General features: G+C 34.0%; 1 protein-coding gene across 1 annotated transcript in view; it reads right to left on the bottom strand.

The window, feature by feature from the left end:
• KCNH8 (potassium voltage-gated channel subfamily H member 8) overlaps positions 1–22,928 on the bottom strand; it is a 194,115-nt gene that overhangs the window by 5,197 nt on the left and 165,990 nt on the right. The window contains exons 12-15 of the mRNA XM_035316085.1: positions 12,564–12,602; positions 11,065–11,420; positions 7,670–7,776; positions 6,518–6,594 (exon numbers count right to left, since the gene is read on the bottom strand). Of these exons, the coding sequence (XP_035171976.1) occupies positions 6,518–6,594; positions 7,670–7,776; positions 11,065–11,420; positions 12,564–12,602 (579 nt within the window). The remainder of the gene's footprint in view (positions 1–6,517; positions 6,595–7,669; positions 7,777–11,064; positions 11,421–12,563; positions 12,603–22,928) is intronic.

The following is a 22,928-nucleotide window of genomic DNA, read 5'->3' as shown; positions in this document are numbered from 1 at the left end:
CATGAAGAAGAAAACTTCCTTCTTGAGAAATCAAAGTTGCATTTTGGCAATGCAGAGAAGCTGGCTGCTTGCACTGTCAATGCAGCTTTGCTATTCTGTTTAGTATTTAATTGATTCTTTTATTCTGGTGCTTCATAAAGTTGATGAGACATTCAATCAGAATGAGTTGCCTTTGAGACCCAAATTAACTGCCTGGTGATAGTCTGTTTTCCAGTAAGTGCATTGTTGAATGAATGAGATGAGAATGGAGCTGAAGCAGAATTTTCACTGATCATCCATCTATTTCTATGTCACCATTGCTAAATGGTGACAGACATTTCTGACCTAATGGCACTTTAGGAATTAAGTTAGTTGTAGAAGAAAAACAATGAAATGCAGCTAGTCTTAGTTCAGATTAAATAGATGGGAACTGTGAGATAATATGAAGAGTCAGTTTCAGTAAAATAAATCTGTAAGCTTTTGAAATTTGCCTTATCATGTATAAGTACAAAAAATTTGCTGGTTTCTCTGCCTACTTGCTAGACAGCAAGTCTTGTAGTTCTGGGGTAACCAGTCTGTCTGAGTAAATTAGGACACTAAGACTGTTGATATTACTATTAAATAACTTGAGGACAAAACAGGAAAGTATAAAAGACTTGATAATTTAAGTGTATTCAAGTCAACAGCACCCCTATAAAATTCTGTCCAGAAAAGGGGTCCCAGACTGCACATTGAATAATTCATGGCTCTTTGTAGTTGGATGTGGCTGGCATAGAATCATCACTGTGTCATCATGATGGGTGCACAAAGAACACTAGCTTTACAAATTACTGCCTCAAGAACTTCAGAAACTATCAAGAGCAAATTCTGTTCAACTAGCTATGGACTTTGAGAGAAAATGGAGGATCATGGAAATCCCAGTTGACTGAGAGAAGAGAAGCAGTTCATGTCTACTTTTGAAAGAACAACTGAGGTGTTACATATGTTATCAGGAAAACATGCTAAGCAATTTCTATAAGCTCCTAAAGAAATAGTCAAAGGAGAACAGACAACCATAAATTTCTCAAGAACAGTACATGGTGAAACACGTAAAATGATCTAACTGTAATGTAATATATACCTTGTCAGAAGACTACTCAGAAGTTACGTTGAAGAATGTAATCATGACATTCTTCTAAACCAACTAAGAAAATATGACCAGCATACAATCGCTGTAAGTTAGATTTATGCATGACCAGAATGGTTTATGATCAATAAACATACTGTCCTGGTAGGACATTTCAAGATATTCTTTTTAGCTGTCTATCCCAACCTGTTTTTATTTTATATTTATTTTTAATGGCTAAATGGAGTTCACATTCACTGTTAAATATTAGTAATATGAAATTCAACAAAAGTAAATGTTAAACATCACAGCTGAAAAGAAAATGTCAAAACCATGAGTATAAATATAATATTCTGCCTATGCAGAATATTACAGGAAGGAGTCTGTGGAGTTTCACTGAATTACACGCTGCATGCTTTAATCATGCTCCCAGGATATATCATCAGCATTTTTTTTTTTATTATTATTGTTCAACACAGGCCAGGGGGCTCTCTTTATTGGGAATTACTTAGGCTGGTGCAGTTTAGGATCAAACACTTTGTAAGAGCCTTAAAAGATCTAACCAAAGACAATTCAAATGAAAATTTTACTAATAAGGAATCTGAGAGTGTGATGAGCAAAGAAAGTCTGAAGGAATTGCATTTGTTGAGATTGGTTGGAACAATATGTTTCCAGTGTAAATTGGTTTTAGAGAATGTCAGTCAGCTTTTTCTTATATCTTCTGGAAAATGATAATCTCGTATGTCAACAGAGGTTTATAATTAGATGTTAGGAAAATAGATATTTTTGATACAGGAAGGTTTTGAAATGCCTATTAGAGTTAACAGTGTAATGGTTATCTCCTATTATAGTAGTAATATTTTAGTTATTGTTGTTCAAATCAGCTTCTGGCTCCCAGTTAATTTTTATACCTCTTTGCTTTCACTCTTGATGTCTCAGGTTCATTTCCAGTAAGGAGAAATGCCTTATGTTTTTTTTTTTTTTTTTTTTTTTTTTTTAAATCCTCCCCCCTAAGCTTTAAATAATCAGCCATTTTTGTTACCATCATCTGTCTACAGATTTTAAGCTAAAACTAAAAGAAAAAAAGAAAGAGTACTCTACACTCATCAAAGTACAAGAGCAAGAGGTATAGAAAACAGCAACATAATAATTCTTAAGAAATATGAATATCTACGATTAAAGGAAAAAATACCTGAACAAATATCAACAGACCAAAAAGCATGTTTAATTTGTGTTTGTGATTAAGAAAGCTTTTATTTCTTAACACAAATAATTCTAGGCTTTATATATTGTCTTTTGTGATAAATGGATATAGTTAAAATAAAAAATGGGTAGATTGATTATAATTAGTTTTCATCATCAGTAAATGTCATTAGTTCACTTTTTGCCATGTCTGTCTTTATTGAAGGATGTTTTGCAAATGAATATGCTTTTTTCCTGCCTTTCCTGAGAAGAGAATGAGTTTGATTTTTAGAAGTTGGATGCAACATACATTTTATAATATTCTATTTATAAAATTTCTCTAGGTGATCTGGCAAATAATCATTTAGTCAGGACTGTCAAAGGACAGTCATTTTCTTAGATGAAAATGACAGACATTTTCTTAGATGAAAATGAAATATCCGTATGAATACATTTTCACTGATCTGAATAAGGGTCAAACACTTAGAATATTTTAAGCACTTGCAACTAAAAAAAAAAAACTAAAATTAAAAATAGCTGAATTTCCACTAAGTATTCCAAAATTCAGCTACATAGAAGGCAATTTTCTAGTATAAAACCTGACCCAATTTATATTTCCTTGTGTTTATTTGTTTTCCAGTTGAATGGGAGTAATGTGAATACTCTGCTAATTATGCCAATATAGTACTGTAATTGTGGAATCTACTGATGTAGCAAAATCAGTAACCAAAAATCAGACCCCTAATGCCTACTTTAAGCAAGGGGTCAACCTAGCCTCATTCTTTGTATGTCTTGTTTATACATACAAATACAGGTTTCTGAATAATGTTGGACATTTGACAGCATCTCTGCATGTCCAAATGCAAAGCCATGTTTGTGTGCCCTGTACTCTGGGCTGACTGAGCAAGCTGTGGTCTGTTGGCCTGCTAACCATGATACTTAGCACTGTTTTAACTAAGGCATCTGTAAGAGACTGAACGAGAGATAGTTGGATAGGAAGAACAGGGGACGTGACATCTGAGTTTGTCTGTATGAATTGTGCTACCTGTATCTTGTATGTCCAAGTATGAAAAAATATCCCTGTATATTTGAATAGAGAACATGCACGTGTCCACTGCAAGTCATGAGTGAAAAAATACAACTAAAATTTGTGTATTTTCTTATTTTTAGATTCTCTGTGTTTCAAATAAGTCAGATGTTTTTTGATGCTTTTTCCTTCCTTCCTTCCTTCCTTCCTTCCTTCCTTCCTTCCTTCCTTCCTTCCTTCCTTCCTTCCTTCCTTCCTTCCTTCCTCCCTCCCTCCCTCCCTCCCTCCCTCCCTTCATCCCTTCTTCCTTCCTTCATATTAATTTCAAGATTTTAAATGGAAATATTTCCATGCTCTTTCCATATAGTTGCACTCAAATGATAGAGAACTAAACGTTTAGTAGGACACAGATAATGAGACAGTGGTCGGCAGGTGCCCCAGTCTAGATTTATGGCCATCTGTATATCTGAAAATATCTATTTAGTTGTTTCCTATTTTTACTCCTGGGTTCTTTAGTTTAGTTCCATGTTTAAATATGATTGTATCAGGGAAATTGCGAGTGTTTAGATACACACAGGCTTTGCAGAGAAATGCATTGGAAAGACCAGGCTGGGTGTACACATCTCCACAAAGGAAGGATGCATGCTTGTCCAGCACAAGACTTATTCCTAAACTCTAATCTGCATAATCTGGAGTAGGTTTTTGAATCAAGCTTTCTCCAAGAAAGAAAGTGTACCATTCTGTTGTGTGTTCAGTCACTGAATTTTGAAACTGTTGATTAAACAATGGAATTTCTACGGGAGCAAGAATCTGAACCTAAACTCTCTCACCTGCCACATACTGAGCTATGATTGAAGCTGTGTCTTTTTTTTATTCAGTGTTTATTTAGACTAAGTGAAACAGCTTCCACAGGCAAGTAGGAGTTTTCTATTAGGGAATTTGTAATAGGGAAGTCTAGTAGTTTTATTCCAGTTCACTTTACAATGCTGAACCAGATAGAAAGTCCTTTTTATTAGCTTAGTTCTCAATCAGGATCAAAATGAGAAGTGAGGTTAGATGAGGGAATGAAGAAGCTGGGTAAATGGCTAAGCAGCTAATATGTGGAGCTATAGAATAGGAATTTGGAACGTGGAAGTCTGTCTCTCAATGCCTAGCAACTGACTTTGGTGCCTATCCTTCTTCAAGGAAATTTATATGTGTTGGTCCTAAAGATAATACGTGACAAACTCTGAGAAGTGAAATCAAGGCTCTGTCTTCTGTTAGCCCCATTCTTAGGTAAAAGCATTTTCTTTTGCATTATGTAGTGAATATTATACACATAAAATGATGCCATTCACTGGATGTGGAGCTGGGTTTGCCTTCTTTTATAGATTTGTTTGTGGGGCAGCTCTGCTAACAACAGACTGTATTGAAAGTCTAAATGGGAAGATACATGTCTTTGTCCCCCTAGCTGAAATGTTTTTAAGCTAGCTACTGAACTGTTTTAATACAATTGCCTTTCATGAAAGCAGGTATTTTTGCATTTGTTGACTGACTTCTGATTTCCACTGGAAAATGTATTAATGACAATGTTTGCTGCTGTTGGTTACTTGTGACCTGTTTTCTCATTTTTTTTTTTTTTATTTTTTTTTTTTTTTTAGAAGGAATATGCGTATTTTACAAAGAAGCTCAATTTCAAACTCTGCCGGTATTTTGACTACTGCAGAGTCTGCTGCTACATTGGTCATATTCTTCCATTAATGATCACCAATTGATGGGGAAAAAAAAAAAAAAAAAAAAAAAAAAAAAAGCATCTACAAGTGCTGTTCAATACTTTCTGTAGCAACAACAACAACAACAAAAAGGAACAGCTAGTGTATTCCAGGAAAGCTACTCATGGGCTTATTTGGGTAAGGGCCAAGTCACTCAGTACTGTCAGTTCTGATGCACTCTATGTGGGGCTACATGAATATATATCCATGTAGAATATGCAATTAAGCAGTCTTCTAGTGATGCAGTTTTTCAATGGATATTTTGATCTGTGGGATGACTTGGAGGATAACTATCTGTCTCTATGGGATTTGCTCCCAGGATGTTACCTGTGACATCTAAATCCATACCAGTTTAGAATCACTCCTTATGCTCTTTGAGTTCTTTGATCAAGCTTTGCAAAAAATCTGCAGTGAATGGGGCATGGTGCTTTGTTCTGAACTCAACATTTTGACATACAACCAAGTTGATGTATTCATTGTAACTAACTAGCTGTGCCTGTACTCTTAGCTCAGTACATGTAAATTATCTTACCAAGTAAATATGAACCAGGGTAAAAGAGGTTTACAAGCCCAATACTTCATATATGGAAATAAAGAATAATTAGATTAAGCCTACAAAAGATGGAAAGGAAAATAAAATAAAATTTGAGATTTCTGGTAACAAAAAAGATTAGGAAAAAGAAACAAAGCTGTATGGTTTGACTTTAAAAAGTATATATTTAAATGTTTCCTCTAGTGGGCTCTTAAGAAATTGTCTCTAATATCTTTATATATTGAAAGACAGAGTATACTGTGAACAGATTTTAGTCTTACAGTACAACTGTGCAGTTAAAGTCTGAAGCTTTCATCTTGTTAACTGAAGTATTGCAGTGGCTGGAAATAAAGAGTTTAGACAGAGAACATCTCTTCAGTGTCAGATTGATAGTAGATTATGTTTGAAACTCTTTGGAGGGATGAATAGAAAACACAACTGAGCAATATTGGCCCGGTATTCCTCAGGTCCTACAGGTCCATGCTTGAGCATAAATGGAAGTACTTCTATCTATTTCTAACTAGATTCAGGTAAAGTGATTTAAAAATGACTGGATTTCATTTCTTTCAATGAAATTCTCCAAAATCATAGTGTTACTCCCCAAAAAGAAAAGTTGGAATAAGGTGCTTGAGGAAAGATTGAGAGGAAAGAGAGAAACAGAAGCACAGGAAGAGAAGAAATCCCAAGAAAATTCAAAATCTAGCTATACTAAACCTCACTTTGATTTTAGCTCCAGCATGTGACACAAACTTTTATAGATCTTTAATTTGGAAAATTAACCACTGAAAGAGCTAAAATTTAGCTGCCCTAAATTTAGGAACCCCATCCAATTTTTCAAACTCATGTATTGCATATTTATCATACTCCCACATTTGCTTAGTCTTCTCCAGCATTTCTTGAACTATTGTTAATAAGCTTCAACTTCCACAGAAGCTCGTTACCTCATTATTAAGCCTGCTGATCTGTTGTTTGGTCTCTTCTGCTTTGATAACAAGCACAGCAGCACCAATTTCAGCCTCTGAAAAATATTTTAAATGCATGTAAATGAGAGAAGTATAATAACTTGGAATCACCGATAGTAATCTTGTATTTGCATATTGCTTTAAATTAAAACCTAGTTTGCACTTAGATCAAATGAAAATAAAATATTGTCTTTAATCTTCCCTTTATAATGTGTAAGAAAAGTGTGAATGAGGAAAGTGATCTCTTCAGTCTGAAAGGACTGAAAATGACAACCCTGGTGTCAATGGTATGACATGTTAATAGTCTAGAAATTATAGATAGAAATAAGCTACTATTATTAGTTTTTTGTTTGGCTTCAAGAGGGACAAAAAATGTCCTTGTGGCCTGCAAAAGTATATAACTACATGAAGAGTATTTATTCAAGTACATGAAGAACATTTACTTACAGAAGGAAAATGTTGGAAACAATCTGAGCAGCACTAGTTTTGTCATGACAGCATTAGTCCACTGGTGTCCCCACAGTCCCTTTTTTTTTTTTTTTTTTTTTTTCTTGCTGACCTGTTGCATTCCTTGTGATGCTATATTGTCAACCTTTTCCAAGTGTAATTCATATAAGGCTGCCTAAAACCCTTTGTTATTCGAGGTTTCTCTATGCCTACTTCTGAAACAGTAAGTACTTCCACAATCCTTTGCCTCTTTAAATATCCTTTTAACAAAAATTGAGAGCCAAGTTTGCGTATTGCATTTTTTGATGTTTTAAAAAAAATGTTTTTAAAATGTTTTGTTATCAAATTTTGTCCATGTGTTTAGTACCTTCCGTGTCCAAAAATTTCAGAGCATGAGGCTCCTGGGTGATCCTACGATGGTAAAAATATAATTCATGAAAATATATTACCCCTTGCAAGCTGTTTTACCGTGCCTGTTAGTAGGAAAACAACTGTACTTAGGGACCCTGTTGTATTTTTCCACATTGTTCACTGTGGTACTGAAATAGTACTGAAAATACAGATACATGTTAGACCAATTTATGCTGCTTGTAAGGACTTTTTGTTCTGATAATCAAAGAAACAAACAAAAAGCAGTTATGAAAACTCTTTTCTCTGAAGAGTGATTTCCCAAGCAACATTCACCTCCAATTGTTGGAGATACCCTGGAATCCTGACGGAGCTGATCAGAGCTGAAGTCAAAGGTTTGGCTCTCCTCATTGTGGTTTCCATCTTCAATCCCGTCAACAATTCTGTAAGAAAAAAACAGACTTAAGGGAACAGCTTCCTAAACCATTTCATAGACATCACATTCATAGTTATGTTGTCAAAATTACTCCTAAAAGGCATCTCAAAGCAATAGTGAAATTTACATGATATTAAATTTAGAGAAATCTAAAAAATATTGCATTACACTTACGATGTCTTGTGAGTCACTATAGATTACATTTTCTATTAGAAGAAGGAATGTGAGGTCAAATATTACTAACTGAAATTTCAGAACTGTTGTGACTTTAGCAGTATATATAACAGGTCCTAACAAAGCTTTTATTGAACATAGTTCAATTTCCATATCTACAGTAATCCATAATCTTCTTCAACACAGACAAAGATGATTCTCTATGCTCTCATCAAGTCTAAATCTCCTAACATGTAACGTTTTTATATTAGTCTTAATTAGGCAGAGCCTAAGCCTGAACAATATTTATGACAACATCTCTGTAAAACACAGCTAAAGGTATGTTAAATACAAATCAAATACATCACAGATGCAATACATCACAGATGAAAGACCTATGTAAATTGAATAGTTCTGTGTACATACTATACATATATTCTTATATATACATATATTCTTATATATATATATTCTTGTCCTTCTGTTTCTTCACATGGGCTTAAGGCTTTGTGTCATGCTTCAGTGTTCATGATGCCAGCTGGATTTTATTAAATTGCACTCTAATCTTAATCAGCCTCTGGGAATAGATGAGGCTCAAATGTGGTGCCTCGGCTATTCTGGACTATACTGTTACCTGCAGCTGAAAACCTGAATGATTACTTTGGAATTTGCTATAAAACCTATTTAATGTCATTTGGCCTCACTGCTTCAAAAAGTAAACTTTAAACACTACTATCCCTTTTGTAGAGATTTCTAATTATATCAAATGCTAACATTTCAACTGCCTTCAAAGCACACGGGAAAAACTACACAGATGTGACTTGGAATTTGTAGCTGCTGTATTATTTAAAGTGTTTAACAATACAGACTTAAAGGAAAATATATTAACAAAAATAGCTAGTTCTGGAGTGCTACAAGACGGCCTCTTATCAGTAAAAATGTAGTGAGAAAGATGCTTATTCATAAACAAGCAACTGGAATGTGGAGTAACAATCTAGTGAATAGAAAACACATGGGTTCAAAACTCTCTCCCCTTTAAGAATTAGCTATTATAGCCCTGAATTTTCTCCCGAAGACAGATATCTCAACTCCTAGAAATCAAAAATTCAGAAAAGACTAATATGTGACCTCTTCTATCTAGTTTGTCAGGGCCAGAGTACTGTTGCCAATACGGATTTGAGGAGATTCAAATGCATAAATGCTTCCTCCCAAGCATCCTAGGCTTTCTTGCATTTGATGCTCTACCTCAGATGCAGAATGCAAAAAGGGGTTGGGAAGATTAAGACTGTATCCTGGAAGTTATGATGCTGACTTCTATTTCTTCTGTCCAGGACTATTTCAATGTTTTAACCAGTTTCTGTATGTTTTGTCTACTGCCTTTATTATAGTGTCAAAGAAAACCTGAAGTGACTGAGAAATTCTTGTTGGCTTGCTCTAGGGAACACACACAGAAAAAGTTTAAGACAAAGTACATTCTTTTGAAAAAGTGAGGTTACTAACCTCCCCACTACATTGACTGGACATTTCAGATCAAACCAGTATCTTACACCCTTACACCACTGTACAACAGCAAATAAAAGTGAGGATCTTAATTAAAAGATCTTATTTTCTCTTTCACATTTGATAAAAAATATTTGAAGCTGCTTTTAAAATATTTAAAGTGCTTTTAATCAGTCAGTTTCAATGTTCTAATAATATAAAGCAATTTGGGGAAATAATATGAAAGTATTTTAGCTGAAAAAGTCTGCAAAGCACATATATCATGAGGCAAATTTCTAGCCTATTAGGACTACTCTGTAGTTATAAATTGTGAATTGAAATAATAAATAATAGCATATCTAGCAACACTTGTTTCACATTCGCTCTTACAAACTTGAGTGCCAATGTCTGGATGCATATGCTCAGAACAATAAGGAGCAAAACTGCAGTTCAGCAGAAAATATGAAAGACGTCTTTCCCCAGAATTACCATTTGTTATGTAAATAACTGTCTGTCATAGCTGACCTGAACCAGACTCACATGAGATCCAAGAAAGAAATGAGAAAATATCTGTTATGCATTTCAGTTTTGCTAGTAGAAGCTAGTTTTTCATATATTATTTTTCCTTGTATTGACAATACAAGGGAAATACAGGGAAATCAATATGTATACTTCTCCTATTTGAAATGTGAATATATTGATCAAATATATGATGAGGGGAAAATATTATTATATACTCTTACATGTAAAACTCTTTTTATTGCATCTGTGTGGACAGATGTCTTAGAAATAAATAAATATTGGTCAAGCTATAGTTCTTTCATGTTTACAGAGGAAAGCTGGTGAAAATACCATTGTGCCTATCATGAATAAAGGAAGTTCTTGAATATGTGAAATACTTAATCTAATAAAAATTGAAACTTGAACTGAATAATCACCTGTTGTTCCTCATATGTCAAAAAAGTGGTTTTGATTTTGGTAATGAAAAGATCCTAAAACTCTTGACCTTAAAAATAACTTTATTATTATTTATTTATTTATTTAAATACGCTTAATACCACAAAAAGCATTATATGACTTTATGTCAGAATTCATGGCAAAACAGATTTTCTCAAATCCATGCTTACTTTATACATACCTTGTATTGTCAGGTTTCTTTATCTAATATAAAAAACTCTAAATATTTTCTAAAATAGCTAGGCAATAGTTTCCCATTATATTTCTCTACTCTAGTAATTTTTGTATTTGCACAGCTGTGCTGCCTTATCATCAACTTGCTTCCTAAATTACTATATCTCTGATGGACTGAGTATGCTTCACAGTGCTACTGTGGGAATAAAGATTATTACAGATGGACAAAATGGTACTATAAAACCAGACTATTCAAATAGTCATTTTTATAATTGCTCAGTACTTTCCCATTTTGCTCACAGAAATTCTTTATCTTGCAAAGAAGTCCTAAAGTGTTCAATAGTTTCTACAAGGAGAGGACTATTCCTTCTCTGTGGGATAAACAAAATATGGACATATTGAAAAAGTTTTAACATTTTGAATATCAAAGATTTATTTATTTATTTATTTATTTATTTATTATTATTACAGTCTTTATATTTCTATAAGAAGTTATGTGGTATGGAAGAAAATAACCATTCCTAACTATTACCTTGGGCTCAGGTCTGGTGGGCCACCAGCATTCAGTGCTGAAAGGTGTAACTTAAGGTTTTTTTCCTTCCTTTTGGAATAGTAATGGAGCTCAGTTTCATGTTTGGTTCTTGAGGGGTTTGAACTGCAAGCACGAATGGGTGAATGGAAGGGCACTGTTCCTGAGGCCAGCTGCTTCAAATTCCTCCCCAGGTGGCTTTTATTGCTTCCAGCCTTCTTCTGTTGAGAGCAAGTTGTGCTTCTTGTATGGATTGGTGAAAGGGTGCTGCTCTCTTCTTCTCCTTCATCATCATCTTCTTCATCTTCTACAATTGAAGGGAGTCTCTTCTTTATATTTCCATTTCCCTTGAGCTCAGTCTAAAAAAGCAGATAATAAGTACTAAGGTCAAATTCAGAATCTGATGTTGCAGGAATGCTTTTCTCTTCAACTATGGCTATATGTATGTACATGGAAAAGATAAATGCATTAGCAAGGTTCTCTAGTGCCATAGGCAATGAACGCAATGCAGTATGTCTTAGTGCCAAGAAAGACCACATGACTAGGTCTTACAAGCCATGTGGCACACATATTCTTGAGTGGATTAATCTTACTTTACTGAAGTGTACTTTCTTCTGAATGTTACTGTCAGGCTTCTGGTGTACACAAGGAAAAACTGCAGCTGGTATTTCCATTCCACATTTTTATATTGAGCCTTTTGGAATGTGTAAATAGCATTTATAACAGTTCAGTTGAAGCCCAGATACCCTCTGCATCCTTAATGATTATGACTGAAACATCTGCTGGGACAGTAGTCAGATTTCTCACATCACATTAATGCATGAGTAGTGTGACAAAGTCAGCTTCAGAACTGAGTCAACAAAAAGCATAGCTACCTTTATAAAAAAAATAAAATAAAAAATTGCTCTGTGGATGCTTGGTGTTGGACCCAAGGCAATTTAAAAATGCAGATTTGTGGAATTTATCTAAATGTTCTAAGCTCCTATCAGTATCTACCTAAATATTTTACAGCAAAGGTTCAATTTTACTGTGTAATACTCACTTCCATCGAGTGAAAGTTTTTCTTTTAGTATCCATTGGCAAATAGTGAATTAAACCCTTTCAATCTGAGATGTATGAAAAGGTATGACTTTAAAACATCAAAAGACTTGTTTATATTAAAATATTATAACGTCTTTTTCATCAACTATAATAATCATCTGAAAGCTGATCAAGATCAAATTAACAGGACCTGACTATTGAATGACTATTCAAGACTTTGGCTTGAGGAACAACATATTTAAAATGTGCATGTCATAATATGATATCCTAGGTCAGCACCTGGAAGAAAAGATGATAATCAATCATAAAATGGATAGTGACACAACTATCTGCAGGATGCTATTTAAAGACTCCTTCTGAAACCAATGAAGTCACTTGGAGTTTTTCCAACTTTGATCTGGCTATAACTGTATGCATGTTTCTAAGTCAAGTTTTGCAGATTTAAAATGTGAGCAACATACCTGAGATAGTGTAGACTTGTTTGATAATTTTGATATTACCTGAAAAAAACAAAACACATAACAAATATGTGCATTTGCAAAGTATTGGCTTCCAAGAGCATACAAACATCTTAACCAAATTATTTATGTTGATAAAAGAAAAAAATCTCATGGTAAAAAAGCCGTATTGAATTAAACATAACAATGAACAAATGACACTCAGAAAAAAGATATTTTCAGAAAATAGGTTTTGTATATATATATATATGTGTGTGTGTGTAAATATTTCCTGCAGAAATAACATTTTTCTTTAATAAAAAGTTGGGTTAAAACTCCAAACCTGTGAATAAATATGGATGGGTAAGCCTGGTATAGTTCAGTGCTGCTCTGATGGAATCCCATGCAGGAACAGTGCTCTACTTTGCCCCTAAGTCTTTGTAGTTTTAGCTCCTATGCCAGCCTAGTGCATCCGTCTAGATAATCAAAGCGTCACATAAGAACCTACCACTCTACTAGGATCTAGAATCTCTACTTTGAATATTTTTCAGTCAGTGATGGGACTGAAGCAAGAAGGACCAATATAATCCCAGGGGATATACATGTTTAACAGTGGTTCAATGCCATGAAATTTTATCTTATTGGATGTGAAGAACAAAACCAACCAAATAAATAAATAAATAACTATTCATGCAGTTTTAATTAACTACTACCCATAATCTCTGCAGGAACTGCCTAATACTGTGGGATACAAATGTCCTGTTGTTTATTTAGATGTCCACAACTCAATTATAGGCAAGTCACTAAGACTGCACACCATATTTATAGGCATATTGTAGTTCACAAAGCAGAATTTTTAGAAGTGATTTTCAGCTTTCATAAGCCTTGTATGTTGATATAAAAAAAGTTTAACATTCATCAATTTTAAATTGAGAGCATAGGTTTATTTTTCTCCAAAGAAGTAGAAGAGTCTAAGCTTTTCTTGAAGACATTGGGGCTTCCCAAATACACAGATGTTAAGTACAGTTTTGGAATAAAAAAAATCCCTGCAATTGCTCATAAAAGTGAAGGCATTTGTACTGGTATAATATATGACTACATATTTAATTTTGCGTAAGCAGAAATCCTACTCCTCAACTGCCAAGTCAGTAGCAGGTGTATCAATAAATTTAGCAATAACACTCTAATAACAGCCAAACAGAAAAACTGCAATAATTAGGCTATGTAAATAAAATAACTGCTGTGCTCTTCCTGAGTTAGAAAAAAATGCTACTTGATATTAGCTGAGAAGTAGACCTCAGATACTGCTGTCTCCCAACATACACTGTAATCTATACCAACTGCAGAAAGATTGCTTCCTTCAAGATTCATGAAAACAGTTAACTGAAAGGGTATTAATATGTTAAAGTTAAAAAAAAAAAAAAAAAAAAAGTGAAAAAAAATCAGACTTAGGAAGTACTAATAGTCCATTTTGCACATATGTTCACATGAATTAATTTACAATTCTGCCCAGAACTTTGGGGCCTCATTTTTTTTGGCATCTAGGCACAGGTGCAGTATGAATGTTAAATAGCAGCCTTAATTAAAACTCCAAGCCAATCCCAAATATTAGCAGCTTAACAAAAAAGATCTTAGAAAGTATAAATTTGCCTTCTCAAGAGTTTAGAAGGAACTTTCATTTGTACTTTGTAATGTGGTGAAATCTCTCCTAACTTCCTAACTTTTTTTTTTTTTTCCCTTATGAGCATAACTGTTAATTCTGATTTTTTTGACCTGGAAATAGGCGCAAAGAAATTACTATATGGCTGTCTCCTAGTGTTCTGCTGGTGTTCAAACAGACCTGCTGGGCTGCTGGGGTCTTTCATCTAGGGTTTCAGCTCCAAGACTGTATTAATACACTACAACCACATTTATTGCTTGTGCATCATGTGCAAGTTAAAATAGGCTCCTTGACTTTATGTCCTAGTAGTTGAGAGTTGATGAAACTCATTAAATTGTGACCAAGTGCAATCCTCAAGAGTTAGGCTTTTAAAACTCTACCAGTAACTCCCTTCTCTTTCCTTTCCTGCAAAAATACTGTTCAGTAAGAGAAAAAGATCATCAGAAGAACATGGAAAAAACAAACAAACAACAACAAAAACAGCAGTCAGTAAAGGCAGGAAATTGAAAGACTTCACCATTCACATAGCTTTATATCTGTAAATACATTGTAGAGTAAATACTTATGAGGAATTGTCTGTTAAAACTTTTTCTTTAGGGTAACACATTTGTGTTCCTTGTTTAGGTGTACGTTGTTTAAAATGCTTATTATTTTTATTATTTAATGTAAAAAGAAAGAGGATGAGAAATAGCTCATATTCTTATATTTTTTGAAGAAGTGAAACTGTTAAAAGAGTAAAGGCAGCTGAAAGAAAAACACAAGCATTTTTCCTATTATGTGCAAGAAAAAAAAAAAAAAAAAAGACGAGCTGTGTGCAATACTCTAAGGTTCTAATTCGATTTTTAATTTCAGCTCTGGTGTCTTGCAAAACCAGTTATTAAAGTTCATTTCAAAAGATAAAACTATAGATCATAGATCATGCATCACAAGCAGAATTGTAACACATTCTTCCATGTACATAGTCTGAAATCTATGGCCTTGTACTTGCTTAATATGTTAATATAGAGATCTTAAATATAAATATAAATATAAATATAGAGATCTAGAGTTAATATAGAGATCTTAAAGATGTAGTAGTCTTTATAATTGCTTATTACAAGCAGAAAAAGAGCATTTTCACAGCTGCAAACACTAGTGGTTTGCTGTCAAAAGCCAGTGGTCTAAAGATTTTTCCAGGGTCAAGAGACAGTAGTCTTTAATAGAAGAATCTCTATGGGGACACGTAGTCAAACCAAGTCGTTAGCTATACAATTCAAGATGAATTCAAATTATAAAGCCCTAAAACCAGAAATATAGAGATGTGGCTAAATTAGGTGTTAATATTAAATGTCCCAGTAAGTAATTTTGTATTTTGGTTGCTCAAAATAGTATTATCAGCTTTTACTGTCTTAATTCTCATTAACTTCATGAGGAGGAGGAACAAAATAGAAATGTAATTTTACTGATTTGTTGCAAGACTTGGGTCCTAGACCATGTGAATAATGCTTAGTATCTGAGGGGTCAAAAGGACAAAATACATTTTCAGGAAAGGATTTGAAATTGAACTAGAATACTAATGTTCTTAGTCAGCATTTGGAAGCAGAAAAACAAAACAAAAAGAAACACATTTAGAAGCATTGACAATATGGGGGGTGGAGGGGTGGAACACATGCCATATGTTCTATTCCTTGGAAACTTACTGTATGGCAATGGAAAAAATACAAACACATAATAAGGGATTATCATACCATTGAAAAGCCTAATGCCTCAGTTCAGGCCTCAGTTCTCCATTATCAGGAAATTTTTCAATGAACTATCACAAATCTTTTAAATCACAAGAGTTAGTGTCTCTTAAAGAATCTCTTAGGTTAAATATATTGTTTTTATATCTACATTTACTGTGCAACTCAACACTCCTCCCTGTCTCCCTTTTTAATTACAGTTTCTAGAGTCATTTCATCAGATTGTTCCTGCATTTTTCTCAGATTTCTTCTTATCTCTTTTTCTTGCTTAATGGAAAGATAAAGATGACATATTTTGTGGAAGCAGATGTTTTCAGCATTCTCTACTTACAGCACAGAATGTATACTGAATTAACAGCAAAATTTGAACAACAGATCTGCCAACAGTACTTTATTCTACGTGACCAAATACTGTGAATTGCCATGAGCTCTTCAGTCTTCTGTTAAGTCCTTATCCTAAATCATTCATATATTTTGGACAAATTTTAATAGCCTGTGAAGCTAGCCCAAGATTTTAGTAACAGACTGTTAATGGTTAGCTTTTGAAAAGTCTTTTTTTTTTTGTTTTGTTTTTTTTTTTTTGAAAAAGCATATTCATTGCATTCAAATTTCTCACATGAGCCATCTACGTTCAGCAGAATTTGTTGGAACTTTAATTTTCATATATTTCTTTAAAACTTAAAGGTTGATTTCACTTCAGTCATTAGCAAAAATACTTAAAGATACTTTGATTGGCAGGATCTACTCTGTTTCTTGTTCAAAATATAAAATCTGTCACTGACACAAAAAGTAACCTCTTTAACTCCTGCCCCAAATCAAGGATTGAGTAGACAGTTAATGTGGTTGGTATAATCTGTCATTTTTTACTTCTGTATTCATACCTCCCTCTCCAAAACAGGGATAAGAAATTACTATCCCATTCTGCTCTGATACACATCTTTCATAGCAAACCCTGTGCTAATTTAAACAAACAAACAAAACAAAAACACCGCCACCACCACCACAAAAAAAAAAAATAATAAAAAAAAAAATTCCCACAACAAAATCAAGAAGAGACTGTTAATAAGGCCAGATGAAGACAAAAGGAAGAACTTTTAAAATAGACAATAGACCTGGCACTGCTTGTACATTGTTCTGGCAGGCTGCACTTCTGGAAAAGCTTACAGATTACTGCAGACAAAAGATACAGTGGAGAAAAATTTTCAATATTCCTACTGCTAGATTACATTCATGTAAAGATTTACATAATATCAATAGAAATTACAATGAATGCTAACATCTTTCTGAAAAATAAAAGTCAAAAATCTTCCTCTTCTTTAAAAGTATATGCCTAGCCTCATTCAACTTGAGTCCAGACAGACTCATAAATGTTTGCAGGACTGGTTCTATGGATCTATCTGATTAGACTCAAGGTCAGGTTGTAGAAATTGTGGAAGTGCTGACTCTAAGTTCCCACTGATATTTTTATTTTTAAATAAAACTTCATACTACTTATAAAAACAAGTGCATCTAACTTCAGGAATGCTCTTGAAAAGCAAAGGTGAAGACAATACAGTGGATCTTGAAAAATATTCTCCCAACATTTTTTTTTTTTTTTTACCTACCAACTGCCTATTTCCAAACACTCTCAAAGCTGCCCAGCTGTTTCGGCAGCACCGAATCAGTGCGATGAGTGTTTTGAACAGTGATTCACTGCGGACAGCAACATATCTAGGGAGAGCTTTTAAGAAAGCCCAACCTTGTCTGGCTTTCAGGGTAAACCTTACAAAGAGTAAGGTGGGGACGGGTATAATCTTTTTACTTATTTTATTATTTATTTATTTATTTATTTTTCTCAACTTTTCTCCTTAATAATGAATATTTAACTTTTTGGAAGGTTGCTTGATGAGTACGTTAACCTCTAGTCAATTCTCCCAGAAGGTTTAAAACAAACAAACAAACAAACAAACCAGTGAAAAAATCTGAGCATATATCTGGCTCCTAGATATATTTGGAGCTAAAACTTTGGGGAAGACAGCACTTGTACAGTAACTTTGAAAGCAATTTGCATGATTTTACCCCAGGGCAAGAAGTCATGTCCTGGCATATAAAGAAATCAGTAGAAGTCCAAGTATATCAACTTGTTAAGTATGAGAACGACCATAATTTTCCTCCCTTGAGATGCAATTTGTGTTTCATATGGGGCCATAATACAGAAAAGCTGTGTGTGTAGTATTTTAGAGCTCTTGGCAGCTTTTTTAATCATGAAATTCTAAATAGCTTAGAAACTAAGATAATGTAGACATTGAAGAAGTAAAACAAACAAACAAACACTTCAGTGAAAAAAAGGAAAATTAGGGTAAGTGACTCAATACCTGAATTCTGTAGATTTGCTGAACATGACTCACAAAATATTAGTTTTTCTTTCTCTGTTCTGTGTTAAGGGAAGCTCTGGAGAATGGCTATGTAAAATCTTTAACTGTTGGAAAAACATGATTAACACACTTCTTCACATTGTACAGGATTGCTAGTTATCTAATCATGACAATATCGAAACCATTAAAACAATTTTTATCTTCAGGTAAGGATAAATTTATTTAATTTTATTCAATTTATTTTTTCTGAGCAAAAACTTATTTGGTCTATTTAGTTTTACAAGTGTGTTGAAGAGAAAAACATAAGGATGTCAAAACAGCTTTGTGGAAATTTTATTAACCCTGAATCTCATTACGTTCCTGTCCAACACCAAAAACTGATGTCTGTGGTCTTTCAATACTCCAGTGATTTCCAGACTGCATCTTCACTGGTCCTATATACCCATTAGACTCCTCACATTCTTGCCAATGCTAGCTTTCTGTCATATAAACTGATTATTCTGCCTGTAAATTTCACAACAAATAGCCTGGAAACAAGAATAAGAGTCTGGGCTTCAGCCTTAAGCCCACTTAGCTGACTGCTTCATGTAGTCACAACCCACAGGGGAAAAAGGATAACTCAGGAGAATGAAACAAAATCCAGCAGAAATTTGATTTAAAAGGTCTGAAAATAAGATCCTTTCCAATACTATTTCTGGTACCATCTACAAAATAGCAGTTTCATAGTATAAGGCTCTGCAGAAAGTTTCCAAAGCCAAAGCTTCCCAAGAAAAAGATCCAGCAATGTCTTTACTATTTTTAATGGATTGCATAATCTCTGCAACTATAAATATGAAGACTATAAATCTATACAGATCTGTAAAATAAGCCTAGAAACAATTCTAGAGTTAACATAGATATGATTTCAGACAGGGCAGAAGGAAAAGCCAATGACCAAAACCAAAGCTGACTAATTAATAGCACAGTACTTTGCAACCAAACGGATTCACTCATTCCATTTTACCCTATGCATGTGTTGTCATTCTATAAGTGATAACAATTAAGTAATCAATAAGCTTTATTATTTAGATCAAACATAGAACCTAGTAATCAAAATCTACATCCATAAATTCTGCTAAGGGTTTAAATTGGTATTCTGCTGGGTTGTAGTGTTCCTACTGGGACTGAGACTTTTAAGTAGTTTGTAAACGTGTCTTTTATGTACTTTGGAGGTAACCTTAATTTTCTACATACAGCGGTATCTCCAAAAGAACAGTATCACCTTAAGATGTTAATGCAGTTCATGCTCAGGTTACTGCATACAATAAATCAATGCTTTTCATAGAAATACCACAGGACACAACAGACTACAAAAAAAAAAAAAAAAAAAAAAAAAAGTTGATACTCAACTACCATCTCCTACATGTCATTCATCAGTCCACAAAAATGAGGAAAATATGTCAATTGCTCATTTGCAAATAAAACATTTCAGGTGATTTTTCAGATCCATTCACAGAATAGGCTTATCTGAGAAGGTATGAAATAGCAATGGACACAGGGAACATCCAACATATAGTTGTAATATAAAATAAATTAACTGTAAAATAAACCTTTGTTTTCTGCTAAATTTATTTCTACTCTTTTCCTAATCGCCCAGCATGATCACCAATGGAGCCCACCCCTATTTACTATATAGGCAGTACTGCACTGTGTATACTATACTGTACATATGCATATATTGTAGCCATATATTTGTTAGTGTAGTCATTAAAAATGATCTATATGGATCTATATGATTTAGGCAGGAGCTGCACTTTCAACAGGACTCTAGTTACACTTGTGTAGGTAGTTTCTGTAGCTCTGATTTTGCTAAGAGAAAGTATAGATAAAAAAAATCCAATATTTATTTTTATAACAGTAAAATTTTAGATCACATTTGTACATAAATGATTGCTTTTGCAGTTTTGTATCTTTTCATATCTTTGAGCAGAGGAGCGTGAATAGCTGATCTTCAGAGGTTCCTTTCCTCATCTATTATACAAATCCATGATCTTCAAAATTTACACTAAAAATGCTACCAGCTGAATAAAATTGAGAATGGATGTTTGTCTCCATAAGAATGCCTACCTACACATAAGTTGCACTGATTATATACCGTTTGATCAAAGACTAGATCATATTTAATTTCACACATTTCTGTCTTATAGGAACTTTTCCATACAAGCTTTCCTGTCATGCTCATATCTCCACGTAGTCTGCACCTTCAGGACATGTTCTTATAAACAGAAAACAGAAAAACAGAAAAAAAAATTGCAGTATTTTCCTTTCCTTCATAAATTAGTCTTAACTAAATGATAAAAAGATAGGTTACTGTAAGAATCCTTCAGAATTTGAGGTTATTTTCTGGTTGTTGCTAGATCAATGTAAAATAAAAGCAACTATGGGAAAAAAATCAATCAATCAAACAAACAAACTCAAAGCAAACCAACCAACCAACCAATAAAAATCATACCAGTGTAAGATATAAGACACATTAAGATTGCTTTTCCCCATTTTTTCCAATGCAGAAACATCGTGCAGAAAAATTATAAAAGTTATCATTATCATATTGTCTTAAGGCATAGAGAAGCATATTAGAAAAAGTGTTGTCATCTAGCATGGCTTTGTGACTAAAATAGAAATATGGTTAGCTTCCAAATCAATATTCTCTGAAAGACAGGAACATTTCCTGGCTAAAACTCTGTTTGACACTGTTTTATACTCGCTTCATACCAGTGTCTAAAAACATCAATAAGCTGCTTTTCTAGCCTGGATTTTTTTTTTTCCAACATGTAAACCTCTGCTTAAGCTTTATAATCTGATGCAGAATGCAATAATCCCAGGAAGTGAAATGAATGAGAATGGAGAGTGTTCAAAATGACTCAAAAGATAAAAGTAGTTTTTCCCCTCATTTAAATTTAAAATCTAATTACAATGAAAATTGTATTTGTCTAGAAATATGCAATTATGAAAAAATAATTATATACATGCATTTAATTGTATTGTTATAAATAAAGTATAAATAATTATCATATTTTCTTTCTCTTAGCCCATTCACAGGAGTAAGAGAAAGCCAAAAGGCTTGACATTTTGAGATGGCTCACATATATGTAATGTAGTCCCAGACAAAACCAAATGGATTATTTTTCTCTCTTTCCCTTCAGCCTCTTCAGCGTCTTGCAGGATTCAACCTTACTGCCCATTCTCTATTTGCTTCAGGCTTAAAGTTGAAGATTTATAAAAAATACAAGAATTAATGAAAAAAAAATAAAAAAAATAAAATAATAGAAAAAATGATCAATTACATCAATAAGTTGTAAGATGAATTTACTAACTAGAACACCATCACAGATCAGAAGAATATCAGAGAGACAAAAATGGAGAGTATAGGTGGCTGTATGCTGTCATTTTTGAAAATATTAGAATGACTGAAGGCTACGGAAGGGAGCCTGAAACATACCAGGAAAAAAAAACAACAAACAAACAAACAAACAAACAAACAAAAAAAAAAAAAAAACAAAAAAAAGTCTTCAGGTGAGGATACTAGCAAAGAAAATAAGAAGCCCACAAAGCCTGAAAGAAAAAAGGCATACCAGCCCATCCTTTTTGAATTACATGTTCCTTTATTACTTTATTTTTGTGTGATGTACCATAGTGAAGGATATATTAGAAACATGATAATGAGATAACCATCTCACTGTCTTGAGGGGCACTGAGCTGATGGCTCAAAGGCACCACACATCATGTACATCAACAACTGCAAGTAAACAGGCTTTATTAGTTAGCAGGCAACGAAAAGGAACCTGCCTTGCACTATAGCTCCAGCTCAGCCCTGCTCTCATGCTGAGTGCAGCAGGTAATTGCCAGGCAGAGGAAGCAGAGGATAAACTGCAAAACTGCACAGAGAAGAGGGTATTGCAACAGAATCAACTGTCTGAAACTAGTATCCACCTTAAGTAGCCAAAGATCCATCAAAACATCCTTAGTGGTATGAATACAGGTAGGAGATCTGTGAAATGTCTTGCAGAGTGTTAGATGACAAAGCTCATTCCCAAACTGCTTCTCACTCACTTAAAACCAGGAATTAAGTGTAAAACGGATGAAATGCTTTATTTTCTTGCTCAAATGGTCAAGCCTTTCTACATCCACATTGTCTTGGTTTTAGCTAGGAGAGAGTTAATTTTCCTCCCAGTAGCTGGTAGAGTGTTATGTTTTGGATTTAGGATGAGACTAATGTTGATAACACACTGATGTTTTACTTGTTGCAGAGCAGTGCTTACACTAAGCCAAGGACTTGTCAGCTCCTCGCTCTGTCCTGCCAGAGGGCAGGCTGGGGGTGCAGCAAGAGCTGGGAGGGGACAGACCCAGGACAGCTGACCCAAACTGGCCAAAGGGGTATTCCATACCATCTGACGTCATGCTAAACAATATATAGGGGTGGCTAGCCGGGATGGGGGGCCGGCTGCTTGGGAATAGACTGAGCATTGGTCAGCGGGTGGTGAGCAATTGTATTGTGCATCACTTGTTTTGTACATATTATTATTATTATTATTTTATTTTCCTGTCCTAATAAACTGTCCCTATCTCAACCCATAGATTTCAGTTTTTTTTTTCTTGTTTCTCTCCCCCATCCCAG

Source organism: Oxyura jamaicensis, chromosome 2 (assembly GCF_011077185.1).
Source record: "Oxyura jamaicensis isolate SHBP4307 breed ruddy duck chromosome 2, BPBGC_Ojam_1.0, whole genome shotgun sequence".
In the NCBI taxonomy this organism is placed as follows: Eukaryota; Metazoa; Chordata; class Aves; order Anseriformes; family Anatidae; genus Oxyura; species Oxyura jamaicensis.
This window is presented reverse-complemented; position numbering and strand designations above follow the sequence as displayed.